General features: G+C 41.3%; 1 protein-coding gene across 2 annotated transcripts in view; it reads left to right on the top strand.

Moving 5' to 3' along the window:
- LOC121694239 (b(0,+)-type amino acid transporter 1-like) overlaps positions 1 to 22,132 on the top strand; it is a 26,471-nt gene extending 4,339 nt beyond the window's left edge. Inside the window, exons 2-13 of one of the 2 annotated variants that reach the window (XM_042074284.1) lie at positions 301 to 399; positions 593 to 740; positions 7,532 to 7,774; positions 7,874 to 7,999; positions 8,836 to 8,935; positions 9,121 to 9,165; positions 9,457 to 9,580; positions 11,585 to 11,688; positions 20,010 to 20,106; positions 20,495 to 20,644; positions 21,661 to 21,835; positions 21,988 to 22,132. In XM_042074284.1, coding sequence (XP_041930218.1) covers positions 310 to 399; positions 593 to 740; positions 7,532 to 7,774; positions 7,874 to 7,999; positions 8,836 to 8,935; positions 9,121 to 9,165; positions 9,457 to 9,580; positions 11,585 to 11,688; positions 20,010 to 20,106; positions 20,495 to 20,644; positions 21,661 to 21,835; positions 21,988 to 22,049 — 1,464 coding nt within the window. In that variant the 5' untranslated portion in view covers positions 301 to 309 and the 3' untranslated portion in view covers positions 22,050 to 22,132. The remainder of the gene's footprint in view (positions 1 to 300; positions 400 to 592; positions 741 to 7,531; positions 7,775 to 7,873; positions 8,000 to 8,835; positions 8,936 to 9,120; positions 9,166 to 9,456; positions 9,581 to 11,584; positions 11,689 to 20,009; positions 20,107 to 20,494; positions 20,645 to 21,660; positions 21,836 to 21,987) is intronic. The other variant, XM_042074285.1, reaches the window with a different exon arrangement.
- Positions 22,133 to 23,528: the final 1,396 nt, after the last annotated feature.

Raw genomic sequence — 23,528 nt, 5'->3', positions numbered from 1 at the left:
TTATTCTATTTTACTGTATTTGATTTATTATGACATATCATATCAACCTAAATTAACAAGGTGGTGGATCGATCTGGCTCTATTTTAAATAAATCACGCCTCTTTCATAAGGCCGCCTTGATTTGGAATTTGCGTGCTGTGAGTGTGACAGAAGCGGGAATGAGAGAATGCACATAACTGAAAAGTGTGCAACTGCAACTAAAGTGTGCAAAAAGGGGCTTACGTGCGATTTACACGCCCCTAAATAAATACGATTGCCTTACGTTGTGTGTGTGTGTGTGTGTGTGTGTGTGTGTAAAGCCAGGAGGGATGGACAAGAAGCTTGTAAAGACAAGTGTGCAGAATGGCAGTGCCCCCCACCCCCCGAAGGAGGACAAAGCCACCATGCTTCAGAAAGAGGTAGGACTGTGTGTGTGTGTGTGTGTGTGCGTGTGCATTTGAGTGAATGTATGTGTGAGTTCATCTGTTGAGTGTAATTGTTCATTGTTGCATGGTTCTGCGTGTGTGTGTGTGTGTGTGTGTGTGTGTGTGTGTGTGTGTGTGTGTGTGTGTGTGTGTGTGTGTGCGTGTGTGTGCGTGTGTGTGTGTGCAGGTAGGCCTGGTGAGCGGAGTGTGTTTGATCGTGGGGACGATGATTGGTTCCGGAATCTTCATCTCCCCAAAAGCCGTGCTGGTTGGAACAGGAGCCGTGGGACCCTGCCTGTGTGTGTGGGCCGCCTGTGGAGTACTCGCAACACTGGGTGAGTGTGTGTGTGAGAGAATTTTCCCTGTGTGTGTGTGTATTTACATGAAATTGGCCTGCCATTTCATCACTTTCCAACTCGGCACAGTATCCCATTAACTGCACGACTGTAGGCTATTTGCAATTTTCTGTAAAGTTATCAAAATCAACTTAATGCAGAACTATATGCACACGCACACCTTTTGTTTTGAGCAGGAGAGAGAATAACGCATGCACACATGGTTGCTGGTTATCAGCACACAATGTTAAACTAATTCACTAACTCAAGACTCATCAGGGATATAAAACATTTTTTTAAACAACGAAAACAGAAAGGATGGAGGCAGCAAAGATAGAGCAGTTATTTCAGCAAAGATAGAGGAGTTATTTCAGCAAAGATAGAGCAGTTATTTCAGCAAAGATAGAGCAGTTATTTCAGCAAAGATAGAGCAGTTATTTCAGATGGGCAAGAACAAGGAAGGCAAGTGGGGGCTGGGTTTCTTGTTCATACATAATTTATCATCAGTAAAGCATTTGTTCACACAATTATAAATGGTTTGTTCATAGTAAATAAGCCTATCCAAAAAATATGTTTGTAAGTACATGATTTATACTTAATAAGTAATGAAACAACCACTTATAATGAAATCATTTTTTTTTATTATAAACCAGTTGCAAACTATTACAAAATGCTTTGTTCATCATTTGTAAAGCATTGTTCCTATGTTAATTCTCATAAATAAAGTATTTGTACACACAGTTATAAATGGTTTGCTCATAGTAAATAAGCCTATATCTAAAATATGTTTATGAATTATTGTTAATACTTAATAAATTCTGCAATAATATTTTGTTGATGAAGTAATATTTCTAGTATTTAACAGTTGTTACATACACATGCACTAATGATTAGTTAGGGTAAGGATACATATTTTATAAACCACTTCCTAATACTATAATTCATGATTAACTCAGGAGTTACAAGTGGTTAGTTAATGATATTTTGTGAGATTATCTAAAGTGAGGACTTTCTATGCCTTGCAACACATTTTCAAATGAGTTGTAAAGATTACATTCACATTCATTCATTTAGCAGACAAGCGACGTACACATTGACATAACAGTGAAAGCCGAGAATCGAACCCCCAACTTTTCAGGCTACTGTATGTTGGTCCAGCTCCTTATCCACTACACTACCTTGGCCTTGAAATGCCCACAATTATGCAAGAGTTTCTGTTTCTTCTACTACACACTGCTATTAAACATCTGTAAACTATTATTAAATGCTGTATTCTTCGTTTGTAAAGCATTATTCCTACATTAATTCTCATCTGTAAATCATGTTTACACACAGTTAAAAATGGTTTGTTCATAGTAAACACACATATCTATATTATATTTTTGAATTTACTGTTATAATACCACTGGGCAGAGGTAGTGTAGTGGATAGGGAGCCGGGTTAACATGCAGTAACCCATAAAGTTGGGGGTTCAAACCCCGGCGTCCACCAATGTGGCCTTGCCCTTTAATTTCATAGACATGTGTAAGTCGCTTTGGGTGAAAGTGTCGGCTTAATGAATAAATGCAAGTGTAAACTTTATAACTCATTTGTAAATGTGTTGCAAGGCATAAAACGTCCTCACTTTAGATGAGCTCGCAAAATATCATTAACTAACCACTTGTAACTTCTGAGTTAATTATGAATTATAGTATTAGGAAGTGGTTTATAAAATATGTATCCTCACCCTTACTAATCATTAGTGCATGTGTATGTAACAGCCGTTAAATAATGAAAATATTACTTAATCAAAAACATATTATTGCATCACGTATTAAGTATTAACGATAATGTATAAACATATTTTAGATTTAGGCTTATTTACTATGAACAAACTATTTATAACTGTGTGAACAAATGCTTTACTGATGATAAATTAGAAATTACTATTGATGATCAAACCATTAACTAATAAGTAACGAAGGCTTAATAAATGATGAATTGTGTGTAGTTATTATAAAGTGTTACCTAATTATGCAATAATAAAATACATAGACACCACAGACAAAGCAGTAAACACATAAACACAACATGGAGGGAAAAGCAGTAAACACATAAACACAACATGGAGGTAAACACATAAACACAACATGGAGACAAAGCAGTAAAGACATAGACACAACATGGAGGGAAACACATAAACATAACATGGAGGGAAAAGACAGTAAACAAATAAACACATAAACACAACATGGAGACAAAGCAGTAAACACATAAACACAACATGGAGGGAAACACAGTAAACACAACATGGAGACAAAGCAGTAAACACAACATGGAGGGAAAAGTGCCAGTGTTGAGGTAAGATTATAGTGCCAGTGGTGATTATAGTGACAGTGGTGATTAAAGTGCCAGTGTTGAGGTAAGTTTAAAGTGCCAGTGCTGAAGTAAGATTAAAGTGCCTAAGATGTGTTTGATCATTATACAGTCTGATTGCTGTGGGCACAATGATAATTTATTGACTTTGTCTTAATTTTCTGCTGTTGTTTTGTCGTTTCACCTGTTATTTCTCGTGAATTTAAGGTGGAGAGGGGGAGTGAGGTCATTAAGGTCTGTTTTTTTTAAATGCTCGTTGTATAACTGATTTGCTCACACCTAATATTGGTGATCTTACTGGCCATCTTGGTCATGGGCGGCGATCTCTTTTGTTCCTTAACATGCATGTTATCAAAAATACAGAAAAGGCCAAAGGACAGAACACTGCAGAAGACTTTTTGAGAATGTGTTTGTCTAATCTGAAATGATTCAGTGTTCTCAGAAAACACATCCACTGCTCCACTATCTTGGTCTTGTTCAGTGCGTTGGAAATGAGTTTAGAATCATTTTCAACTTCCAGATATTTGTAGGTTGAGACCCGCTCTACTAATTCACCATTAATCTTTGAGGGGGAACTGCCCTGTTCATACTAAAGCCTATGACCATCCATGCCTTAAAAAACCCCACCAGTGCTGTGTCATCAGCATGCAATGTGAGCTGAAGAGAGGATGCTTGATTTTTTCCACAGGCTGTGTATGTGTGTGTGTGTGTGTGTGTGTGTGTGTGTGTGCGCGCGCGTGTGCATGCGTGTGTGTGTATGTGTGTGTACGTGAGTGTGTGTGTGTGTGTGTTGTGTCTGCTCAGACACAGATGGATTGAGTTGTGCTTGAGGCAGTGAACTGATGTTCTTTAGTGGCTGTCTCTTTTAGGACTTTTAGGAATTCCCTTTCCTAGACACGCACGTACACACACACCACACACACACACACACACACACACACAGAGAAAGAGGAGAAATTCCTCAGTTTAGCCTGACAAATCCTCTTTAGTCCTCTATCAGACAGTCTGCATTACTGACCTTAGGGGAATGAACTCAGTAACCTTTTGGAGGCCAAGCACATCAACTAACATATATGCTATATTTGTTAGCACTGGACACTATATATGCTATATTTGCACTGGACACTACCAACACATATATGCTATATTTGTTAGCACTAGACACTACCCACCATTATGTGCTATATTTGTTAGCACTGGACACTACCCATATATGCTATATTTGTTAGCACTGGACACTACCAACACATATATGCTATATTTGTTAGCACTGGACACTACCAACACATATATGCTATATTTGTTAGCACTGGACACTACCAACACATATATGCTATATTTGCACTGGACACTACCAACACATATATGCTATATTTGTTAGCACTGGACACTACCAACACATATATGCTATATTTGTTAGCACTGGACACTACCAACACATATATGCTATATTTGTTAGCACTGGACACTACCAACACATATATGCTATATTTGCACTGGACACTACCAACACATATATGCTATATTTGTTAGCACTGGACACTACCAACACATATATGCTATATTTGTTAGCACTAGACACTACCCACCATTATGTGCCATATTTGTTAGCACTGGACACTACCCATATATGCTATATTTGTTAGCACTGGACACTACCCATACATGCCATATTTGTTAGCACTGGACACTACCCATATATGCTATATGTGTTAGCACTGGACACTACCAACACATATATGCTATATTTGTTAGCACTGGACACTACCAACACATATATGCTATATTTGTTAGCACTGGACACTACCAACACATATATGCTATATTTGCACTGGACACTACCAACACATATATGCTATATTTGTTAGCACTGGACACTACCAACACATATATGCTATATTTGTTAGCACTGGACACTACCAACACATATATGCTATATTTGTTAGCACTGGACACTACCAACACATATATGCTATATGTGTTAGCACTGGACACTACCCATATATGCTATATGTGTTAGCACTGGACACTACCAACACATATATGCTATATTTGTTAGCACTGGACACTACCCACCCATATGTGCTATATTTGTTAGCACTGGACACTACCCATATATGCTATATGTGTTAGCACTGGACACTACCCATATATGCTATATGTGTTAGCACTGGACACTACCAACACATATATGCTATATTTGTTAGCACTGGACACTACCAACACATATATGCTATATTTGTTAGCACTGGACACTACCAACACATATATGCTATATGTGTTAGCACTGGACACTACCCATATATGCTATATGTGTTAGCACTGGACACTACCCATATATGCTATATGTGTTAGCACTGGACACTACCAACACATATATGCTATATTTGTTAGCATTGGACACTACCCATATATGCTATATTTGTTAGCACTGGACACTACCCATATATGCTACAGTATATGTGTTAGCACTGGACACTACCAACACATATATGCTATATTTGTTAGCACTGGACACTACCAACACATATGTGCTATATTTGTTAGCACTGGACACTACCCATATATGCTATATATGTTAGCACTGGACACTACCCATATATGCTATATTTGTTATATTTGTTTGTCTGGGGCAAAGCAGAGACACCATCCTGCCTCCAGTGTCCAGGAAGGGGATCCCTGGAACACCTCCTCAGTAGCTGCCCTAAAGCCCTTGGAGAGGGGCGCTACCGCTGGCGCCACGACCAGGTGCTGAAGGCGGTTGCTGAGAGTATAGCCAAGGCCATTACCACCACCAAGAACCACAGCAAGCCTCAGTCAATCAGATTCCACAGAGCTGGAGAGAAGCCCACTATCCAAGCGAGGGCCAGGTCAGGTCTCCTCACTACCGCCACAGACTGGCAGCTAGAAGTGGACCTGGGCAAACAGCTGAAGATCCCAGCAAGAAAAACAACAATACGGCTCCGACCAGATATGATCATTGTTTCTGATTCCACCAAACAATTGATCATTCTGGAACTGACAGTGCCCTGGGAAGAACGCATGGAGGAGGCTAATGAGCGGAAGCGTGCCAAGTACCAGGAGCTGGTGGAGGAGTGTAGGAGCCAAGGCTGGAGGACTTACTGTGAACCCCTGGAGGTGGGATGCCGAGGATTTGCAGGGCGGTCCCTCTGCAAAGTCCTCACCATGCTGGGCCTCACCGGTGAGGCAAAGAGGAAGGCCATCAGATCTGCAACTGAAGCCGCAGAAAGAGCCACAAGATGGCTTTGGATCAAGAGGGCTGATCCGTGGAAGAATGCTGCTGGGACACAGGCCGGAGTCTGATCAACTCCGGTCGGGTCGCCTGGGCGAGAGTGTCTGATGTTGAAAGACCCGAAACACCCAGTGACCCCAGGTTACATCACTGATGATGTGTCCCAGCGCATCAGCAAGATGTATCTTTCAACCGTTACCACTGGACACTACCCATATATGCTATATGTGTTAGCACTGGACACTACCAACACATATATGCTATATTTGTTAGCACTGGACACTACCCATACATGTATATGCTATATGTGTTAGCACTGGACACTACCAACACATATATGCTATATTTGTTAGCACTGGACACTACCCACCCATATGTGCTATATTTGTTAGCACTAGACACTACCCACACACATGTCTGTGGACCACAAAATAATCAATTGTGTTTGATTATTGTGTGTACAGTATTATTGAGTAGAATTAGCAATACTATAGCAACAAAAAACTATGTCGGCACAAAATACATTTTTTCACACTGTCTTTTGTGTGTTTTCACACTGTCTTTTGTGACCTGTGGGTCTTTGTCCTAGCAGCAGCATATACTGACTAGCAACATTGTCCAAATAATTATATAATAATTAATAAGCACAGTGTGACTTTTGAAAGTGAGGAGGCCCTGCACACAGTTTGGACGTGGGGGCTGTGGGGCAGTCAGTGGGGTCGGAGTGGTGCAGTCATGACTGCTATGATCACGTCCATTTAACTCACAGATACCTTTTAATCACAATAAAAGAGAGAAGCCATTACGAAACCAATGCCAGGACTCTGGTCACGCTAGGTGAACCACATCTGAGTGTGTATTAGTACTGATATTGGGGGTGTGCGTGTTTGTATTGAAATGTGTGTCTGTATGTGTGTGTTTGTATTTATATATGTCTGTGTGTGTGTATGTGTTTATACTGACATCTGTGTGTGTGTATTGCTGTGTGTGTGTGTGTGTGTGTGTGTGTGTGTGTATTGATATGTGTGTGTGTGTGTGTTTATACTGATAACCGTGTGTGTGTGTGTGTGTTTATGTATTGATTTGCATGTGTGTGTGTGTATTGCTATGTGTGTATGTGTGTTTTTTGATATGTGTGTGTGTGTGTGTTTGTACTGATATCTATATGTGTATGTGTGTGTAGGGGCACTATGCTATGCAGAGCTGGGCACCATGATTACTAAGTCCGGTGGTGAGTACCCATATCTGATGGAGGCGTTCGGTCCGGTCATGGCGTTCCTCTATTCCTGGACCACCATCATCGTCCTTAAGCCTTCATCCTTCGCCATCATTGCCCTCAGCTGCGCTGAGTACGCCGCCACGCCCTTTTACCCAGGATGCACCCCTCCTCTGCTCGTCACCAAGAGCCTCGCCGCCGCCACCATCTGTACGTCTCACCTCCTCTCTCTCTCCTCCTAGGAATTCCCACTTAGAGAATCTATGAACCTTTGAACTTTGAACTTTGCCCTCTGGCTGTTGTCCTCAGTTCTGATCTGCCTGGTGAATTGTCTGAGTGTGAAGTTGGCCAACTACATCCAGAACTTCTTCACTGCTGCCAAACTCTTCATCATCCTCATCATCGTGGTGGCTGGGATTGTGCTACTGGCTCAGGGTATGTGTGTGTGTGTGTGTGTCTTTGGAGGCTGGAATTGTACGTCTTATTGAGGGCATGAGTGGGACTGAAATAATGTGACAAACAACTTGCCAGTTACAAATATATAATATAAATAAATATATATATACTTATAATATTATAATATTATAACTTGCCCCCATATATATATATGATAATATAAAATAACATATATAATAATATAAAATAAATATATGATAATATAAAATAATATATATGATATACAATTAAATTTCAATATGAATATGTGCCTTTTATAACTAATATTTTGTGTTTGGAATTGTAAGATGTTCTGTTGTCAGATGTTCTGTTTTGCTGCACTAGGTTTTTCATGTTTAAGATTGGAATGTCTGGCATCTGCTGTGACCAAATCAATGTTTACCGTCTAGCGACCTACATGGTTAACCTTTATCTCAGCTATTTAACATGACCTACAGTAATGGCTCCGTGGACTACACAGTGTATAGTGCATTGTGGTTCATGAATAAAAATGCCCCCCACCCTCGATTTGCAGGTGTGTGTGTGTGTGTGTGTGTGTGTGTGTGTTGTGCAAGTGAGTTATTTATGTATGGAGTGTTTAACCCTGCTGCTCTGTTTTGTTGCTGGATTGCTGTGTAACCACTGTGTGTGTGTGTGTGTGTGCGTGCGTGCGTGTGTGTCTGTGTGTGTGTGTGTGTGTGTGTGTGTTTGTGTGTGTGTTTTGTGTGTGTGTGCGTGTGTGTGTGTGTGTGTGCGTGCGTGTGTGTGTGTGTGTGCGTGCGTGTGTGTGCGTGTGTGTGTGTGTGTGTGTGTGTGCTTGGGTGAATACCTCACAGGAAACACACAGAACCTGACAAATGCATTTGACGGGGGGGCCACATCTTTTGGAGCCATAGGACTGGCTTTCTACAACGGCCTTTGGGCTTATGATGGATGGTAGGAGACAAGGACACACACACACATACAGTACATGCCATGTATAAGAATAGGTGTGTCTGTGTGTCTGACATGACTACAGAATAGGTTAGGTGCATAAGCAAGTCTTACACAAAACTTTTGTGTTTTTGGTTGATGTATGTGAATGTGTGTGTGTTTGTGTGTGTGTGTGTTCTCCTTTGCAGGAATCAGCTGAACTTCATCACAGAGGAGCTGAAAAATCCCTACAGGTGATACACAGCACTGGAGCTGATTATGTGTGTGTGTGTGTGTCTCTCTGTGTGTGTTGTGTGTTTGTGTGTGTGTGTTTGTGTGTGTTTGTGTGTGTGTGTGTCTGTGTGTGTGTGTGTGTGTGTGTGTGTGTGTGTGTGTTTGTGTGTGTATGTGCGCGTACTAACATACATCCTTGCTGTAATGGTAGCCAATGTTATTGTGTGTATGTGTATAAGTTTATACAAGAAGCCCGTATCATAGGTATCCCTTTGCCTTTGTTGTGTGTGTGGGTGTGTGGGTGTGTGTAGAAACCTACCGTTGGCCATCATTATAGGTATCCCTTTGGTGTCTGTGTGTTACGTGCTCGTCAACATCGCCTACTTCAGCGCCATGACGCCCACCCATCTTCTACAGTCATCCGCTGTCGCCGTGGTGAGTGTCGTCATGCCAACCCCCCTCTGTCTTATTCTCACTTTCTTGCTTTATGGGGTTTTGGGGCCCCACCGTCAACTTCCAGGCAGCGCTGTCTTGCCTAGCCCTGACCCTAGCCCTGACCCTAGCACCTTCCAGGCAGCGCTGTCTTGCCTAGCCCTGACCCTAGCCCTGACCCTAACCCTAGCCCTGACCCTAGCACCTTCCAGGCAGCGCTGTCTTGCCTAGCCCTGACCCTAGCCCTAACCCTAGCACCTTCCAGGCAGCGCTGCCTTCAAGTCATCGTTGGGGGCCCAAAAGACCATATCCACTCTCTCTTTAAACTCCCTCATCCATCGCTCTCCATCCATCCATCCACTATCTACATCACTATCTATCCATCACTTCCCGCTGTCGCTGTGTTGAGTGTTGTCATCCCAACCTCAATCTACTGTATGTCTTATTCCTACTGTCTCTTAAAACAATGTGATGACTAGGCAGAATGACCATACAGTCTGTGTGTGCTGTCCCTGACAGTGCTTTGTGTGTTACAACACGAGGACAGGCCCTAAAGTGGACAGAGATACCAAGCTGCGTTGTCTAGGGCTTGTTTACCTACGAGAGCCCTCCTCGGTTTAGACTTGGTTTAGCTTGGTTGCTCACTACGATGCATCCTGGTCCCTTAGGCTGGACTCTCTTGCCCCTCTGAGAACTCACACTTTCTCCTTGACACGTCCTGCCCCCTGGTTCACACTAAGCTCCACACCATGATGGGAAGGCTCTAGAAAAAAACTAGCATCTTTGTCCCCCTTAACTCTAAAGGGCCGACTGGTGCACTGTCCACCTTAACTCTAAAGGGCCGACCGGTGCACTGTCCACCTTAACTCTAAAGATCCGACCAGTGCACTCTCCACCTTAACTCTACAGAGTCGACAGGTGCACTGTCCACCTTAAAGTGTAACTTTTGCCAAAATGCATTAAAGGGTGTTTTTGTGAATGTACTGTACCCGTAGGGGCACTACTATTTTGAAACATGATCGCGTCAAAACACTAAAACACACTCGACACAACATGAAACTTTGAGTGAAGTATCATCAGTGTCTCTAGACATGAACTCGAGCATTGAGAACATTGTTCGTGTGCACATAGTTTACTAAAAAGAAAGGTTTTGGCCCTCTTTAGTGTTTTAAAAATAAAGATTTTGACACAATGTAATTACGATGTAATCGGACGTAATTATGCTTTTAAACGAAAGTTTGACTCAGGTACATTCACAAAAACACCCTAGGATGCATTTTGGCCAAAGTTACGCTTTAACTCTAAAGGGCCGACGGGTGCTCTGTCCACCTTAACTCTAAAGCAGTGTTCCCCAAACTTTTTCTTCCGAGGGCCAGCTCACTATGCCTGGCTCTAAGAGAGGGCCAGAGACTCGGAGTATATCAGTAACCATAAATAGCTTAGTGATGTGAACAACAACAGTCTACCTTAATTAAATATTCCATTACATTTACATTGGCTACTGCAATATATTATCTATATATCTATCTATCTATACACACATACTATGTGATCTAACCTATCCTGTGTGCTTGCGTGTGGTGTGTTGTTTGAGGGTGTGCATACAGAACGGAGATGACAGAGATTACGATTAAAAACATTCAAAGTTTAAATATTTTAAAATAGGATAGGATTCAGTGTTGCCGTAGGTAACAGTACCAAAACAATGTGTACAAAAAATACAACAAACAGAACACACACACAGACAGACAGACAGAGACACACACACACATACACACACAGACAGACACACACACACACACACACACACACACACACACACACATACACAGACACAGACACACACATACACACACACACACACAGAGAGAGAGAGAGAGAGAGAGAGAGAAGAACACCTTCCATACAAAAAGCATCAGTATCAATATACAAAATGAATAAAGAGTATCACTCAGTACAATAAATTCTATGATCATGCTTCTCTCTCTCTCTCTGTTGCCTGTCCAGACGTTTGCTGACCGCGTGCTGTACCCCATGTCATGGGTGGTGCCTCTCTTCGTGGTCTTCTCCACGTTTGGGGCGGCCAATGGGAGCTGCTTCACTGCAGGCAGGTCAGTGACATCACAATGGAGTACACTGTTCTAGAACACAGAGCAGCAAAGCGGAACATGTCTCTGTCACAGTAGGTCATGAGCATAAAGCATGACCTGAGAGAGAGCGCAGTGTTCTAAAGTCTTTGGTCAGCATTGAAATGGAGAGGAGAGAAAATGAGATGTGTGCTTACCACATGGTGGGACAAAGTCACTGTTTGGCAAGTCACAAGTAAGCCCAAGTCTTAACGCTGAAGTCCGAGTCAAGTCCCAAGTCAAATAGTTAGGGAAAGTTAGGCTTTTTTTTCGGCAATCTGCAAAAAAAATTCTTACCAATAGCTTTTTTTACTATGTGTTCCTATAGGTGTCTAGTAACACCTCCCAATTTATCCACGGCTAAATCCTCGGGGAAACACCTGGAGAGCCCATCAAGTTTGGGGTGCCCAGAGGGACTGGGCGAAAAATAATGAAAACATTTTGTTGACCAATATTAGCTTTTGAGATGTCTAACTAGGGGTTTTTAGGGGTGCTGAATCTATCCCAGCCATTAGTTTTGAGTAAAAATGACTCCAAGTCCATAAAAAATCCATAACAAGTGGTTTTATTGAACAATTACAAAACAAAACTTTCTTAATCAGTTTAAAATTTAACAAACCTCATCCCTCAACTCCCCTGCACTTCCTCACTCCTGTTATCTTCTGGCTGGTTGATGTTCTGGCAAGAGTTACCATGACAGTTCCAACAAGCAGAAATACACTTGACTCCTTGCTTTTTACAGCAGCACCTGAGAGTGTCACAGACACCTGCACAGTTGCAGCTGACAAACTTCAGAAGGTAGTCTGGTGCAATGGGATCTGGTGTGACTGGTGCATATTTAATCATGTTCTCCTTGTTTTTATCCACACTCAAAGACATCTAGTGATGGATTTTGTAGCAGTAGCCAATCTCTGGTCTGGAGATATGCCCGCAGAGAGTGCTATGCTGCACCTCCTGTAGTCGGAGGTAGTTTCTAAGGCTTGACACTAGTTATGTTGTCCTCATGAGTTTTACATGTTGATCGCTGTCCACCCTCAACGTTGGACACTCTTTTCTCTATCTATCTATCTCTCTCTCACACACACACACACTCTCACACACACACACACACACACACACACACACTTTGCGTATAACACACTGGTACTATAATAACAGATAGTTTTTCTGTATTTTTGAATTTTTCTGAAATTTTTTTGCAGATTGCCGAAACACTTATAATCACAAGCCCAAAGACAAACAAATTATCCTTTGTTCTCTTGAGAAAAAACAAGAGTGAATACTGGTTTTGAATTTTTGATTGTAATGAGTTTACTAACTGGTAATACTATGTCCCAAGAGTCATGCTAATGAAGCAACTTCAATTGAGTGAGGGGTGAGGTGCACATGTGAGGTGTGTGTGAGTGTTAGGGAGTGAAGTGTGTGGATGACTATTTGGATGGGGAAGTGACTTGCTTTTACACTGTGTCATAATGTTTCCATTCATCATGTATATTTCAATAAAAAAACTAGAATGGCCAACTAGAATGGCAACACAGTAGGTCTACACACACCAATGAGCAGGGGTAGGAGTAACAGGGGAACTATCATGCCAATTACAATAATCCTTCCTGCTCTAAACTTATTGGCCTAAATAATACATTGTGTAGCCTATATCTGTCTGTGTGAGTAACATGCATGTGAAACAGCATGAATATTATGAATGGACTGTGTTTTATGGAGGCAATCTGTGGTGTGATTGACTCTAGCCCACTGATTGCCTTTGTGCGCTATTCCCCTGCTCACCTGCTCCAGTAGGGACACCTGAGGCGAGGTGCTGCCCCCTCCTCCTTCTAACCTCTGTGTGTGAGCAGCAAGCACACACTCCCCACACAGTAACATATGATCGACTCGGTGTGCAAATGAACGATAGAAAGCTGGTTGACGCAAATGAAAGCTAACAAATACTCTAATTTCTCTCCCAATTGAGCGCTCGTATCGCGCATGCCACCATAGTGATATCTGAATCTACTGCCACCATAGTGATATCTGAATCTACTGCACTCTTGAAGTGAATTTGAACCTTTCTGTTACTTCTGTCCAAGTAGCCTACAGATAGCCTACATGTTATGCAGTAGTTTGATAGTTTATGCAGGTTACTTCCATTGAATGGATAAACATGCCCGCCTACAATCCTACATTGAGCGTTTTAATGTTATCAAGGCCTTAATACCGGATGAATAAACATTTATCTACCTTCACATTTATTGCTTTTTTTTTTTACAAAACACAACGCTGATATGTGTATAAACATGAAATGTCATCAGTCATTGATGATGATTCTGTGATAGTTTCGGTTAGCTCCCGTGGAGCACATTAATGTTCAGGCTGCCTATATAACAAACCACATCACAGGATCAGAGGAACCACCACGAGATCAGAGGATCCACTTAGTCAGGCGGCAAACGGGAGCATGTTCAGTGATGATAATACCATTTGAGCCAACACAAAGATTTCATGTAAAACATTTTTATTTTCTTCAACCAATAATTTAATTTCTACAAACAGTAAGAAACACCAACATTTAACTGAATTTGTCAAATAGATTCAACTGAAAAGACATGTTTAGGCCTATAACATTTTTTGGTAACACTTTATAATAACTTCACACAATTCATCATTTATTAAGCCTTCATTACTTATTAGTTAATGGTTTGATCATCATTAGTAATTTCTAATTTATCATCAGTAAAGCATTTGTTCACACAGTTATAAATAGTTTGTTCATAGTAAATAAGCCTAAATCTAAAATATGTTTATACATTATTGTTAATACTTAATACATGATGCAATAATATGTTTTTGATTAAGTAACATTTTCATTATTTAACGGTTGTTACATACACATGCACTAATGATTAGTAAGGATGAGGATACATATTTTATAAACCACTTCCTAATACTATAATTCATAATTAACTCAGAAGTTACAAGTGGTTAGTTAATGATATTTTGCGAGCTCATCTAAAGTGAGGACGTTTTATGCCTTGCAACACATTTACAAATGAGTTATAAAGTTTACACTTGCATTTATTCATTTAGCCGACACTTTCACCCAAAGCGACTTACACATGTCAATGAAATTAAAGGGCAAGGCCACATTGGTGGACGCCGGGGTTTGAACCCCCAACTTTATGGGTTACTGCATGTTAACCCGGCTCCCTATCCACTACACTACCTCTGCCCGGTGGTATTATTACAGTAAATTCAAAAATATAATATAGATATGTGTGTTTACTATGAACAAACCATTTTTAACTGTGTGTAAACATGATTTACAGATGAGAATTAATGTAGGAATAATGCTTTACAAACGAAGAATACAGCATTTAATAATAGTTTACAGATGTTTAATAGCAGTGTGTAGTAGAAGAAACAGAAACTCTTGCATAATTGTGGGCATTTCAAGGCCAAGGTAGTGTAGTGGATAAGGAGCTGGACCAGCATGCAGTAGCCTGAAAAGTTGGGGGTTCGATTCTCGGCTTTCACTGTTATGTCAATGTGTACGTCGCTTGTCTGCTAAATGAATGGATGTGAATGTAATCTTTACAACTCATTTGAAAATGTCTTGCAAGGCATAGAAAGTCCTCACTTTAGATAAGCTCACAAAATATCATTAACTAACCACTTGTAACTCCTGAGTTAATCATGAATTATAGTATTAGGAAGTGGTTTATAAAATATGTATCCTTACCCTAACTAATCATTAGTGCATGTGTATGTAACAACTGTTAAATACTAGAAATATTACTTCATCAACAAAATATTATTGCAGAATTTATTAAGTATTAACAATAATTCATAAACATATTTTAGATATAGGCTTATTTACTATGAGCAAACCATTTATAACTGTGTGTACAAATACTTTATTTATGAGAATTAACATAGGAACAATGCTTTACAAATGATGAACAAAGCATTTTGTAATAGTTTGCAACTGGTTTATAAAAAAAAAATGATTTCATTATAAGTGGTTGTTTCATTACTTATTAACTATAAATCATGTACTTACAAACATATTTTTTGGATAGGCTTATTTACTATGAACAAACCATTTATAATTGTGTGAACAAATGTTTTACTGATGATAAATTATGTATGAACAAGAAATTACTAATGATGAACAAACCATTAACTAATAAGTAACAAAGGCTTAATAAATGATGAATTGTGTGTAGTTATTATAAAGTGTTACCCATTTTTTGTCTGATTAATTTGCTGCCTAGTCTCTTTAGCTTTTAGTAACACTGAGGAACCATAAAGAACGAGGTCACAAAATAAAGGCAAACTTAAAAATCTTACAGATGCAATACAAGTACGAGTTAGCTGGCTCAACTTGCCCCAGCCCTGGTGGCACATCACAACCACCATTTTGAAAGAAAATGCCAAAGAAAAGGTAACATTCATCATTTGGTTTAGCCCTCAGATCATAATTTAAAAGGGAATCAATTGAGGTATAATGCATTTGAAGGTTTTCCCAAAGTCACCCTAACTCTGGACATGAATGAGCAGAAAATCATATTTTTACACATTTGTCATGTGCTGTATCTTTCCACATATTGTAAAGAATGGTCCCCTCTTCCTTAAAATGCGGTCACATCAGAAAATTTGTTTACGGTTTTCTAGAGAAAAAGGTTGGCTCATCTTACCCCATTCTCCCCTACCCATGCCACAAGTCATCACAGCCAAAGGGGCAGGGACAGTCAAAAGTCCGAGTCAAGTCTCAAGTCATCAGCATGGAAGTCCAAGTCGAGTTGCAAGTCATTTCTAATTTTGTCAAGTTGAGTCTAAGGTCATCAAAATCATAACTCGAGTCTGACTCAAGTCCACACCTCTGGTGCTTAAACATTGCTATGTGTTATCTCCTCCAACCTTACCAACTGTGTGCACATTGCTATGTGCTATCCCCTCGAACCTTACCAACTGTGTGCTTAAACATTGCTATGTGCTATCCCCTCGAACCTCACCAACTGTGTGCTTAAACATTGCTATGCAGGGCTTGAAAACGAAATGATTTTTCAAACGTTCCGTTCCGAACGGTTCAGGTAGGCCTATGTTTAACGTTTTCGTTCTTGCATGCGTTCCGCCACCAACATATCGGTCCTGAACCGGTTCGGAACGCAAAATATTGTTCGTTCTTAAAGATGAACTGAACTGGAATTTGAAGTAAAGGTAATATAACAGATGTATTTTATTTCTTCTCATTGGTACAATGATTAAAATGGCTGAATTTATTAAAAGGGATAAAATTGTACGCTGAAAGTGTTGTTGTTGTTACATGGGCGCCGCCATGTTGGATTTCAACAATCGGCTACGTCACTGGCATGGTAAGCTACTCAGCACTAGCACTAGCAGCCATAGCAGATAATGAGTCTGAGGCTAGCTGACATGGCTGAGGAAACTAACATTAGGCCTAGCTGAGTTACATATTGGCCATAAGCTGTTTATCGTAGGCTAGCCTACATCACAAAATCTCATACAAAATCAAAACCAAACTAGTGAAACAAAGGCGAACACTTTAACAGGGGAAATTAATTGGGCATGAATCATACTGAACGCTATTTTGTCAATGAGCAGAAACACACACGACATTCAAACTATTGATAAGATGTGCACTATGGAAACTGGTCTGTAACGTTGGACGAATAAATGCCATTGACCCGACATATCCTGACTTAAAAAACCCTTTTCTTGCTTACTTTATCGCAAACTCGGTGGGGCAGCTTGTAGTCTTTTTCAATTCGTAGAAGGGCGAGCCCACTGTCTATGTGCCATGGAGCCTAAGTTTCAACTTCGGCTTCGTTCACCCAATGCAGTCACTGGTCGCAATTACAAAGTCCGGGAAGGTTCGTTCAATCTTTTAAAGTTTTAAGTGCAGTAGCCTATCTGTCCCCTTTGGAATAATATCTCGAAGTAGCCTCAGATGAGGTCCAGTGTTGGGCTACCATACGATCCAACCTAGGAAAGGGCTAGCAGCTAAACACCTTGGAAACACTCTTATGTCAAACTCCACAAGCTAGCACTCCGATCATAGAGAGTATAAACCATGACTCCGACGATATCACAGATCGATAATAATGCGTTTACTAGCTGGTAACTAAACCACAGCGGGTCTGTAAACAGAATCCAATGTCCGTTTCTACTCACCCTGAAGCCAGTTGTTCACCGTCTCAGGGCAGATTGTTGATGCGAGGGAGTTTAACTCGCAGTGCTGCTATCCAAGACACTCGTGCAATATCAACATCCACAAGGTAAAAATCTGCAAACTCTCCACTAACGTTAGCCTAAAATAAACGGCAAACTCGTGTATCCTCCGTGTGTCTGGGGTCAACTTGGGGTGACGAAGTTTTTAACAGTTTCAAGGGAGGGAGGGAGAGCCCGTGTGAGTTGCTGTTACGAGTGCCAGTAGTCCAGACTGCGTTAGCCTACATTGCCGTGACAATGCGTGTTTTATATAGCTTATTTGTATGCACCGTAGCTTTGCATAGGCCTAATGTAGTGGTGGTGAGTGAGTATGCAGTTGTGTGGAGGATGTACAGTAGGCAATGTGTGTGTGTGAGGGATGGAGGGAGACAGAGAGACCGCATGTGTGTTGCTGTCTCAAGCGCCCCTCGTCCAGTTTTCTACATGACCTGTAGGCTAGGCCTACAGTAGCCTATGTTGTGCCGCACAAAATGTATCTATGTTGTACATTGCACAAAATGTATACGCCCCGAAATAAACACATACATAAATAAACATATTTTCCCCGTCACTTTGGCTTCCTCGAACATTTTCCCTACGTTTCGCCACTGCTTTGCAACAGATAGATTCCAGTGTCCATGCTCCGGCAGCGCCCACACAGTCATTTTCACCCAAATGATCCTACTGAAGGTTGAGCTGGAGCCTGAAACCGATCGTCCCCCATCTAGTGGTAGTCAAGACACTACAGGCCTGTCCCTCACAGGCTCAAATGTGTAACCCATGCCATTAAAATGACTAATTTTCGTGTATACATAATATGCTGCAGCTGTTGTTTATAGAACTTCTCAGGTCCTACCATGCCAGTGACGTCATTGAAACGGGCAGCGTTCTAATACTAACAAACGCAATTTTGGTGTTGCTTAAAAAAGGCTACGTATTGATTTTTTTAATTACATTTTTTAGTACCATTTATTTTTAATTGTCATAATCAACACATTATCAATGTTGATTATTTCAGTTCAGTTCATCTTTAAAGTTCCGGCAGTGTTTGGCGGGCCTATCAAGTCTATTTTTGTGGACTTTACCTTAGAATAGACGTACTCATTATTTCCCCTTGATTTAGCCTATACCGTAGCTATGCCCAAAAATAATAAATCACAGGCGGCATCCAAAAACATTCAGATGGGCTATCCATCCCATAGCCTACAGACTTACTGTAGGCCTAACCTATGCCTATAATTTCTTATCAAAAATATTTCTGGATACGTGCTAAACTCCTTACCTGGTTGTAGCCTAAGTTTTATCCATATGGAGATCTTCAAAGGCTTGCGCTATAATTCCAACCCTGTTTATAAACGAACCTGTCTGTTGCTGACAAGGCCTATCTCAATTTTCCCGTTTAACTCTTCTACATGGAATAGGCCATAATTGCACAAACATTTCAAATCCCGACTTTAAAACGACAAGGCGTGGACAGGCAAAATAGGCTATTACGCATAGGCTACAAACAATTTCCAAATCAGTTTCAGTAGCCTACGCTACGAGCTGGCCTAAGATCCGAAGTGGCAGACGGATAGGTTACATTACAACAGCAAGACAAAATATACACATTTGGACCAAAGGTCCATTTATTCGGTTTTTTTTTTCAAACTGCAGAAATCAAATTATTAGGTTGTTCGCCTACAATCAAACAAGTAGAACACTTAGGATATGCTTTTGTGAAATTTTATAAAATATATAGAGAACGAAAAAAACATGTTATTAACCGGTTTTGTGGATTTCAGAATAACGTTTCTGTTCCGGAACAGTTGAAGACCATTTTGTTTTAGTTTCCGTTTCCGCTCCTCGTAAAATTCCGTTCGTTTTCGTTTTCGTTCCTTGAACCGGTTCGGGGGCCCTGTGGCTATGTGCTATCTCCTCCAACCTTACCCACTGACTGTGTTGTTTTTGTTATCTTTTTTGTGGCTATATTGTATAGTTATATTTTATCTTATCTTATGCATTGCTATGTGAGTATATTTTGGTTTGATATTGGCATGTGTGTATATATGTGTGTGTGTGTGTGTGTGTGTTGTTGACAGGCTGACGTATGTGGCTGGGCGGGAGGGCCACATGATAAAGATTCTGTCCTACATCAGTCTCAAATACTACACCCCAGCTCCTGCTCTCATTTTTAACGTGAGTCCTGTGTGTGTGTGTGTGTGTTTTTTCACAACTGAGTGTTTATTATTATATATCTAATGTGGGCTTGCTATCCATAGAGAAGTAGCCAGTAATCTGTAGTTTATCAGCACGATTGCCCCTGAAACATGCTGGTAGAAATGCTGTGTGAATATTTATTTGGAAAGGTGAGTGTTCAGGTAGGTAGGTGTTAGGTACTCTTGGTAGGTGTTAAGTATACTTGGTAGGCGTTAAGTACACTTGGTAGATATAATTCACATGTGTTTCAGAAATGTTTTCAGTGGAAAAGATGTAATGTCCTTTACTGACACAGACAAAGACATTTAGCTTCAGTGCTTGTGAACATACTGTGTGTGTGTGTGTGTGTGTGTCTGTCTGTCTGTAGGGCATTATGGGCATCCTGTACATTCTCCCAGCGGATATCAACACTCTGATTAACTACTTCAGCTTCGCCCAGTGGGGCTTCTACGGACTCACAGCCCTCGCTCTCATAGTCATGAGGTTTACCAGGAAAAACCTGCACAGACCTGTCAAGGTAACACACACACACGCACACACATGGCGCTCGCTCTCATAGTCTTGAGGTTTACCAGGAAAAACCTGCACAGACCTGTCAAGATAACACACACACACACACACACACACACACACACACGGCGCTCGCTCTCATAGTCTTGAGGTTTACCAGGAAAAACCTGCACAGACCTGTCAAGATAACACACACACACACACACACACGGCGCTCGCTCTCATAGTCTTGAGGTTTACCAGGAAAAACCTGCACAGACCTGTCAAGATAACACACACACACACACACACACGGCGCTCACTCTCATAGTCATGAGGTTTACCAGGAAAAACCTGCACAGACCTGTCAAGATAACACACACACACACACACACACACATGGCGCTCGCTCTCATAGTCTTGAGGTTTACCAGGAAAAACCTGCACAGACCTGTCAAGGTAACACACACATTTCTTCACCCCGTAGCACAATTTATGAACGTCCATAACTAAACGGTGTAGCCTACATACAAACGCAGTTACGCTTCACCTCCCATCTCTTTATGGTAGACTCCCACTTTCTCCTTGACCCTCCCATGAATGCATGTGCATGACACGGAAAAACGTAATTTGCCATTTTCAGCTCCCAGGTGCTGCACATACAGGTAACCCCACAGGTGCTGCACATACAGGTAACCCACAGTTGATGATGGCTCCCATACACAGCTGCGTGCGGTGCGTTGCTGGAGACCTATCCCGTCCACTTTACATGGGCTTACGTCATCAGTTGCCGAACTGAATTGTGGGTCCGTTGCGTCCAGTGCTCCCGTCGCTTGCGTTGAAAAGTTCAACGTTTGCTGCACAACAGACGGCACCAGCCAATCAAATTACGGTTATACTTCAAGTCATTTGCATAGCTACCATCGGGAACACCCACTGGCATTGACGGAATGCAACTGTGTGTGGGAGCCGTGAGGGATTCTCCTGGATGTGGTACATCACACCTGTGTGTGTGTGTGTGTGTGTGTGTGTGTGTGTGTGTAGGTCCCGGTGGTGATTGCGGTGTTGGTGGTGGTGGTGTCTGTGTACCTGGTGTTGGCCCCCATCATAGATAAGCCAGAGCTGGAGTATCTCTACTGCACAATCTTCATCTTCAGTGGCCTCATCTTCTACCTGCTCTTCGTCCACTACAAGTTCCAGTGGAGTCACACAATCATGCGTGGGTACCACACACATACACACACACACACATTCACCAGTCTTTTCTTTTTAGGCATCTCTCGCATTCATAATTACTCCACCAATCCCATCTAGCGTTATTTTTCTTCCAGCCAATCACGTGTAACCTCACTGCCATGTCTCCCCCTACAGGGCCAATCACCATGCACCTGCAGTTGTTGTTTGAGGTGGTTCCCCCAGAGAAGATGGAGTGAAGAGCAACACAACACACACACACACACACACACACATACAACAAGTACACGCATGCACGCACGCACACACACACACCACTAGGGTTGGGCACCGAAACACGGTTCTAATATGGCACCGGTGCCGACGCAAACGGTATTAACTGTATCGAATAACAACGTGGATTTCGGTGCCTCATTTCGGTGCTTAAATCGCGTTTAAAAAAAAAAAAAAATTATACGAGGCATCACTGCATGTCATGCGCCATCTCTAACGTTTTGCTCTGATAGCAACACATCCAGATACAGTTAGATAACACAAACACTGGATGTATAAGTCAAGTCAAGTGGACAGTGGACAGTGTTTGATAGCTTGCGTGAGCCTAAGTAGCTTAGGCCAGTGTTTCTCAAACGTTTTCAGACAAAGGACCACTTAACCACTAAAAAAGAAACGCACGGACCAAATAGCTAAAAAAAAAAAAAAAAGATAAGACCTACTTCAACAGTATATTAGCCTACACAATAGGCCTACTCACTGAACCACCTTGCTTATTGTCTTTGCACTTTGCTTATTGTGTCAGAGGATTTATATGATTTAAACTGTCATAGATAGTGTTGCAGAACTGTTTGGATTTACATACAAGTTGGTTCAATATTGCAAACAACTCATCTATATTATATTTTACCAAGTCTGCTCGCGGACCACTTGGGATAGCTTGCAGACCACCAGTGGTCCCCCGGACCCCGGAGAAACACTGGCTTAGGCTACTTTAAAGTGATATCACAAGCCTCTGTCAAAATCTAGCAGTGGGCCTAACTACACACAAGCAAAAGGCTATGAAACAACATCAACAGTATACCTTACACAATATCCTTGCTAATGCGCTAACTGGCATTTATTTGAAATGTTATCAGCAAAGATGTAAGGTAAAATAAAGTCTTCAAGCGGTTTTAACATACCTTATGGCAAACCGCCTACACTGGGTAAACTTGAAAGCAGAGCTTACCATTGTGTGCATCCATGGCAAGCTGTTTTAACATTTGAATGTATTATGCATAGGAGCAATGAGATATTGATAGTAAATTGAATATAACAGTTCAATTTAATGTTCAAATTTGTCTTATCAATACAAAAAAGCAATTCATGCTTTAGACCATTTTAATTTAAAAACAACCCAGACAGCAAACGGACTACGAAACGCATCCGCCACGGAGGTACGGTGAACTACGAAACGCATCCGCCGCGGAGGTACAGTGAACTGTGCATGAGGCCCATATAGCATCACAATGAATATGATAATGATCATGTTAAAAGTTAGCTGGCAAAAACATAAATATGTAGGTTACATACCTGATGTCCCCGAGCTGTCAAAAAGGCTACGGAACCATCTCCGAGATTCTCCGTACATTATCGCTAATTAAACTCAGCTGACTGGTGTTAGCGCATAGCCTGTTAAAATAATTGCTGTTAAAATGCCTAGGCCTACTAGCGCTGGGAATCTA

This window comes from Alosa sapidissima, chromosome 20 (genome assembly GCF_018492685.1).
Source record: "Alosa sapidissima isolate fAloSap1 chromosome 20, fAloSap1.pri, whole genome shotgun sequence".
Lineage (NCBI taxonomy): Eukaryota > Metazoa > Chordata > Actinopteri > Clupeiformes > Clupeidae > Alosa > Alosa sapidissima.
This window is presented reverse-complemented; position numbering and strand designations above follow the sequence as displayed.